The sequence below is a fragment of the Pararge aegeria genome, chromosome 27 (assembly GCF_905163445.1).
Source record: "Pararge aegeria chromosome 27, ilParAegt1.1, whole genome shotgun sequence".
In the NCBI taxonomy this organism is placed as follows: Eukaryota; Metazoa; Arthropoda; class Insecta; order Lepidoptera; family Nymphalidae; genus Pararge; species Pararge aegeria.
Window position 1 is genome coordinate 77,769 of NC_053206.1, and position 6,802 is coordinate 84,570.

A 6,802-nucleotide genomic window follows, 5' to 3' on the forward strand; every position below is an offset into this window, starting at 1 on the left:
GTATAATTATCTTATCAACGATACGCTGCTTCGCTTTAATTTTAATTTTGTAAAAATAGTATTATTTTAATAACTTATCCCTTTCTTTGAGTACAGATTTAATCAGACAACTGTCTGTACGCTGGGGTTTTATAGAAAAAGTCGCAAATTTTTAGCTGTTTCACAAATTAAGAAAAGTAGCGAATTGTTTCCGGTAATAATGGACTGGTCTCCGTGTCCGCAGAGGCTACCCCGCCACTGTGCTGGGGGTGATCCCCTACGCGGGGGTGTCTTTCTTCACCTACGACTCGCTGAAGCACTGGTACCTGGGTGAGTCGCGGGACATTGCTACACGTGTTTAACTCACGACGCCCGAATGTGAGTGAATGAACAAATGAATGGGACGTGTCGCCCCGTGTCCTTCAATTTGAGACGTATACCGTTGCGGATAGGTATAGCTACAAAGGGTAGAATTGCATGTAACACCTTGTACAGGTAACCACTGCTTACCTTAGCAGCAGTATCCCATAGTATTGACCTAATGCTGTGAAAGTAACTAAAACAGCAGCAGCAATTTGGTGGGTAGGTGTTTGGGCTCGTGTGACTGTAATCACGCGCTTTAGATCGGAACGCTGCATTACAACAATGCTGCTCAGCGACAGAATAAAACATGGTGGTGATACTTCCGCGGATGAGCTCCGTTTCAAATAGCTGTTCATGTTGAATGATATGTAAACGAAAGAACGATTGAACGAAAGAGCGAACTATGAGAGCGGAAAATTTGTATTACCATTTTATTACCTATAATCTCTAAAGTTTTATATACACATTAAGCACCTTAATGAATGAATACACATTTATTATACAACAGACCAAAGTATAGAACAAAATAACATAATACGTAATAAATACATTATTTTAAATTAAAAAAAAAACTGACTTCAGCATACGCCCAGGAACTTAAATACAAAAAAAAATTTGCTACTTTGGGTTACATTATTGTTGATTTTTTAATAACAGCAAATCGGTTCAGGCGTCTTCGAGTAATCGGGTAATACATTAAAAAAAAAAGATTCCGACGAATTAAGAAACTCTTCCTTCTTGAAGTCGGTTAAAAAGCCAGTGGCCTCGATCTCTTCAAGGCAACCAATGGCGTGAAAAACCCGTGTGTATAAAACCATTTTACCGTTTACTTGGAATAGCAATGTCAATGGGAAGTTAGCAATATGCGGTCGATGGCTTGAGTTGTAATGGATGAATTAAATGAATGAATCGAGCTAAATCTGTTCCGCAGAGTACACGGGCTCGAGCCCGCGAGGCCTCACTAACATGGCGTTCGGCGGCGCGGCGGGCGCGCTCGCGCAGACCGCGTCGTACCCGCTGGACATCGTGCGGCGCCGCATGCAAACCGCGCGGCGTCGCGTCGACCGCACCTACCCCTACCCCACCATCGCGGCCACGCTGCGCACCGTGTACAGGTAACGACAACTTTGATTACCGCTGTTACCTGTCGACATCGCGCTGTACCGTTGTGGACAGGTATACCTACAAAGGGTAGAAATGGCTGTAACATGTTACATGCATTTCTACCCCTATCTTCTTACCCAGGCAGTACCCCATAAGACAATTCCAACAGTTTCTATGTCTGTCATATGGCGTGACCTCTTTACTGCTTAGGCGGCAGAACTAAAGGATGTACATGAATTTTAGCCCATTGAAATAAAAATAATATAAATTATGTACATGAATTTTAGCCCATTGAAGTTTAGCATCTAACGATATTTCTAGAAAAACTGTCTTATCCACCAGGTTCAACTTCTCATTATTAAGTAGTACAGTGGTTTACACGTGTACATTAAGTAATGGGAATTATATGCATTTAGTTTTTCTTTCTATTTAAAACCAAATTATTGGCTTCAAACCATTATTTTAAATTCTATTTAAAAACTTTCATTAGTTATACCAAAAGTTCTATACTTGGGCGATATACTTTTGGAAGTAATAATAATAATAATAATAATAATAATAATAAACTTTATTCAGCTTCCACACATAAGTAAACTAATGAAAACTAATTACATTCAAACTAATTATACACTATTTTACAAAGTAAATGCCTTATCGAAAGGTGCTTCAGCTGAAAAGGCTGCTACCTCAGCATGTTGCTGCAGTATTTGACAACTGCAGCGCTGATTTTCAGGTATAGCCTTGATTGGCGTCACGGATTTGCCGGGAAAAGTTTAAAAAGAAGCGAAGTGAACTTGACAAGAAGAGGAAGTATACGGAAAAATAAAGTAAAATAATATATATATAAAATTATCAAACGATACAATAGAACCACCACCACATAAAAGGAAAAATATATATATATATATATATAAACAGATGTTACGCGTAAGCCCGACAACAAGCAATTAGTCTGAAAGATCCGGAATGTCTTTTTATTGATGAGTTTTTTGATTATCCAAAAATACCTTTTTAATGGCATTCTTGAACGAAATCATTGACTTCCTCATACGGGCTGGAGGTGGAAGGTCATTCCAGACCTTACAGGCAGAGTACTTAAAAGTACCACGAAAAGCAGCAGTTTTATGCCATGGCATTGAGATCCGAGGCGCAGACCTTGTGCTACGTTTTCCATTTTCGTGAGCCCATTTTATTTTTGAACGCAAATATGCTGGTTTGCCTGTGGACATTATGCCAAACAGCATAGTAGCTAAATGGAGTCTACGTCGAGACTCCATGTTTAGCATATTTGCGCTATTAATATAAGGGCTGACATGAGAACGAGGAGCTATAGAAAAACAAAATCTGGCGCAGGCGTTTTGGACTCTTTGCACTAACTTTGCTGATCTGGCCAACATACATGGCCCGTAAACAGTATCAGCATAGTTAAGTTTTGAGAGGACTAGAGCTTCACATAACTGTATTCTAACGTCGGTGTTGAGGTATTGGCGCATTTTATATAGAACTTTTAACCTATATAAGCTGTTTTTGACTATATTTCTAATATGAGTTTCAAAGTGTAAGTTAGCGTCAAATATTACCCCTAAGTTTCTGGCCTCATAAACTCTTTCCACTACGTCGTCTTTAATTTTTATGGACGGCATATACGCTTCAATCTTACCGACTGTACATTTAGATCCTAAAATCATCAGTTTTGTTTTTTGAGGATTGAGATTGAGAGAGTTTATTTGAGACCAGTTTGATATATTTTCAAGGTCCTGCGATATTTTTATTACAGCTTCATTTGTGTCTAGTGGATGAAATGAGTGATACAGCTGAACGTCATCTGCGTATAGGTGAAATTTGCAATGTTTGATGGAGCGGACCATGTCTGCAGTGTACAGTGCGAAGAGTATAGGACTCAAGACTGATCCTTGAGGAACTCCTCTGAGTACTGGAGACGAGACAGAGGCCAACTTATTGCCATTAACTTGATTTATTTCGACAAATTGTTTCCGATTCTTAAAGTAGCTGTCAAACCATTTTACTGTGTTGTTAGTAAATCCGTAATAGGCCAACTTAGATAGAAGTAATGAAGTATTTATTGAGTCGAAAGCCCTAGAAAAGTCTAGTAGGACTAGTATAGTTCCCATGCCTTGATCTTGTGCAGTGAGGATATTATCAATTACGTCCATGACGGCAGTAGTTGTACTATGGCTTTTGCGAAAGACCGATTGGAATTCTGGTAAAATATTTTTCTTTTCAATATAATCGGAGACTTGCTTACATACTACCTTTTCTAATGTTGTGTAATGTCTATAAGAGTTTTACTATGGTCAGTGTAATGAGTAGGATCAGTGACCAGTTGCGCTAGATTTACGCACTGAATAAAATCATTGAATAGCTTAGATTTATTATCGTATGGGTTCAATAGATTAATATTGAAGTCACCCAGCAGCACAATATTGTCACAATCCGAGAAGTTGGTCACAGACTGAGTCAGCGCCTCCAGAAATAAATTAACGTCCTGCCAGGGGGGTCTATACGCTGAGCCTATAGTGATTCGTTTACCATTTATTTTTGTTGTGAGCCACATTTGCTCTACCGGTTGAAGATTAGGGTGGTCTAATATTTTGATTTTTATTGTTTTTTTTATATAAAAACCCACCCCTCCACCCCGACCGCCACGAACATTGGCTGGGCGCGGTTTGTGGAGTAACCTGTATCCCGGTACCACTGGAGCAAGTCCTTCTTCCCCTTCACGAATCCAGGTTTCGTTAATTGCAATGATATCGACATCTATTTCACTCATTGCCACAAGAAATTCCTCATGTTTAGTTCCGAGGGATCCGGCATTAAAGAGTCCAACTTTAAAGAATTTTTTTTTCTCTTTTGTTGACATATATTTCAATATAATATATTTTATAATTTTTTAAATATCTGATCAAATTGTGCCGGTTTTCACTTGTAAGAGAGTCTAATAAGAATAAATAAACATGAAATAGAGTAGCGAATGGAAATACAATATACACAAATATACATGCTGTTATACAAAGGTTAATTGGGGCAGCATTAGTCCGTGCACGCATAACTGAGGCAGCAACGAGTTCAACTCCTGTATTATTCATAGGGAAGTTAGGTTGTACGTTACACACTAGTAAGAGTATGTGGCTGAGCTTAGGCCTATGCAGTTTAGTATACATACATGTAGAGTAAAATTTATACATAACCATATCACTTGAACATAAAATTATAAAAATGAAAATTTGAAATAAAAACAAAACTATTACTTGTAAAGCATGAACATTTTTTTTGGCAAATTCAAAGACCCAACTCAGATATCGCCAAAAAATCTTTCCGAGGTCTTTTTTTTGACTTTATATAGTGTGCTGGCTTGCCTTCTCCTTCACGCGCGTAGATTTTGCCACGTTTGGTCCACGTGTATCTCCACTGCTTCTGTTTGGCAGATTCTCGAACTAAATAGAATAGTTGTTTGTTTTGCCTTGTAAGTCTCTCATTAACGTAAAATCTTCTAGAAGGAGAGTTTAGACCTAATCCCTCAGTGGTGGCACCCCGGCGAGTACGGGCACTCCGTAGAAAATCATCGCGCAGGTTTGGCCTCGACAACCTCACCACAATCCGACGACCACGGCTTGTCGGTCCTTGCTGAGAGCTACTTTCGTTACTCTTACCGACTCTTTCTGCAGAGATGATATCCCTCTTATCCAGTTCAATCCCCAGTTTTGCCGCTATAACCGTGACGGTATGAACTGGGTTCTCCCCGCAAATTTCCGGGAGATTTGTTATCTCTATATCTGACTGTAGGAGGTCCTGGTCCCGATCATTGAGGTCCTCTTTGAGTTTACAAATCGTCTCTTCAAGTTTGTCGATTTCGGAACATTTGTGACTGGATGAAACTTTGACGGAATTCTCAAGATTTATCAGTCTACCGTCCAAGTCGTCTATGCGCTGGTTGCAGGCAACAACTGCACCGCGTATGTCACACAGGTTCGCACGGAAATCCCTGAGCTCCTTCCTTAAATGCTGGAGCTCTTCACGGAAAAGACGCATTTCGAGGCCCAAATCCAACGCCTGGGTTGCATCTAAAGCTGTATCGTTAAGGATATCAGCCTCCTTAAACGATACCGATGTGACCGATTCGGGCGAAAGATTCGATTTTCCACCCTGCGTATAGGGAGTATCAGTGCCTTTTACCGGAGTGTCAATATTGCCTATTTTTGGTTTTTTTGCCATGCATTCCGGGCATTTCCATTGTTTGGGAGACAGCGCATGTTCAGGAAGTCCCACACAAGCTCTGTGATATAGGCCCGGGCACTCGCTACAACTAGCGGCACCTATGACAGACAAAAACTTCCCGCAAGCCCCGCACTTGACCATATTGCGAAATTATTTCGAGCGGCGTTTCGTAATGTATGCGTTCAACGGTAGGTGGCCGTATTAAACGTAAGGTTTAGGCTCCGCTAGGTGGCGTTCGCACACTCAAATGACCTCGCGTTTAACGCGCTGGCGCACGTCGCGTCTTCACTGCGATGCGGTCGTCGTAGTTTACGATGTGTCCTCTAGATAGCGCCGTTGGAATAACTTAACTGAGGGTAAATTCTTTATATATGTACTTCACTTTATATGGAACTGACTTCGATTTCTAAAATGTTACTACAAGTTTAGAGAATAAAATTTGCTTCACGCACCTTTTCCGAGCAAGTCCGTGCAAGATAATAGTTCCTCCAGTTTACTTAGTCACTATACACATTTATATCACTTCAAATTGGCGCAACACACGAACTATGATAACATAAATTGCAATAAACGGAGGAGCCACAACTGTCCCAGCAACGTCCGTGACGTCCGGATCATCCGGATAATCACATCTTACAAATTAGATTTTCATCTCACAGATCGGAGGGTTGGCGGGGTTTCTTCAAAGGGCTCAGCATGAATTGGGTAAAGGGCCCCATCGCGGTGGGCATCTCCTTCGCGTCCTACGATGCGATCAAGTCCGCGCTTAGAGACATATCGCTCACGTTGACCACGTGAGACGTGTAATATTGGTAATAACGATTACTGGGGTTACCTGTTACTTTAGATGCTTGAATGACGTATATTTTGTAAAGTTGGCTCGTGGTACGTGGTGACGTAGATACTTGCTCGACGAACAAGCTCCTACACATACCTTGTAGAATCCTGTTAGTGAGGTAAACTTGCGACGTTGCTACGTGATTCACCATCATCTTCATCCATAGCTTGAATGTCCCATTGCTGGGTACACGCCTCCTCCCTCTTATAGTAGAGCTACTTTTAAAGAACAAAACCACCAGGCTGCTCCAATGCGGGTTGGTGGGATATTACGTCTAATATC

The 6,802-nt window shown here is 40.8% G+C and overlaps 1 protein-coding gene across 1 annotated transcript; it reads left to right on the top strand.

Moving 5' to 3' along the window:
* The first annotated feature begins 1,289 nt into the window (after positions 1 to 1,289).
* Positions 1,290 to 6,502, top strand: LOC120635722 (mitochondrial coenzyme A transporter SLC25A42-like). The gene is made up of 2 exons (XM_039906848.1): positions 1,290 to 1,457; positions 6,342 to 6,502. Exons 1-2 carry the CDS (start codon positions 1,309 to 1,311, stop codon positions 6,478 to 6,480), a joined length of 288 nt encoding a protein of 95 aa, XP_039762782.1. The 5' UTR covers positions 1,290 to 1,308; the 3' UTR covers positions 6,481 to 6,502.
* Positions 6,503 to 6,802: the final 300 nt, after the last annotated feature.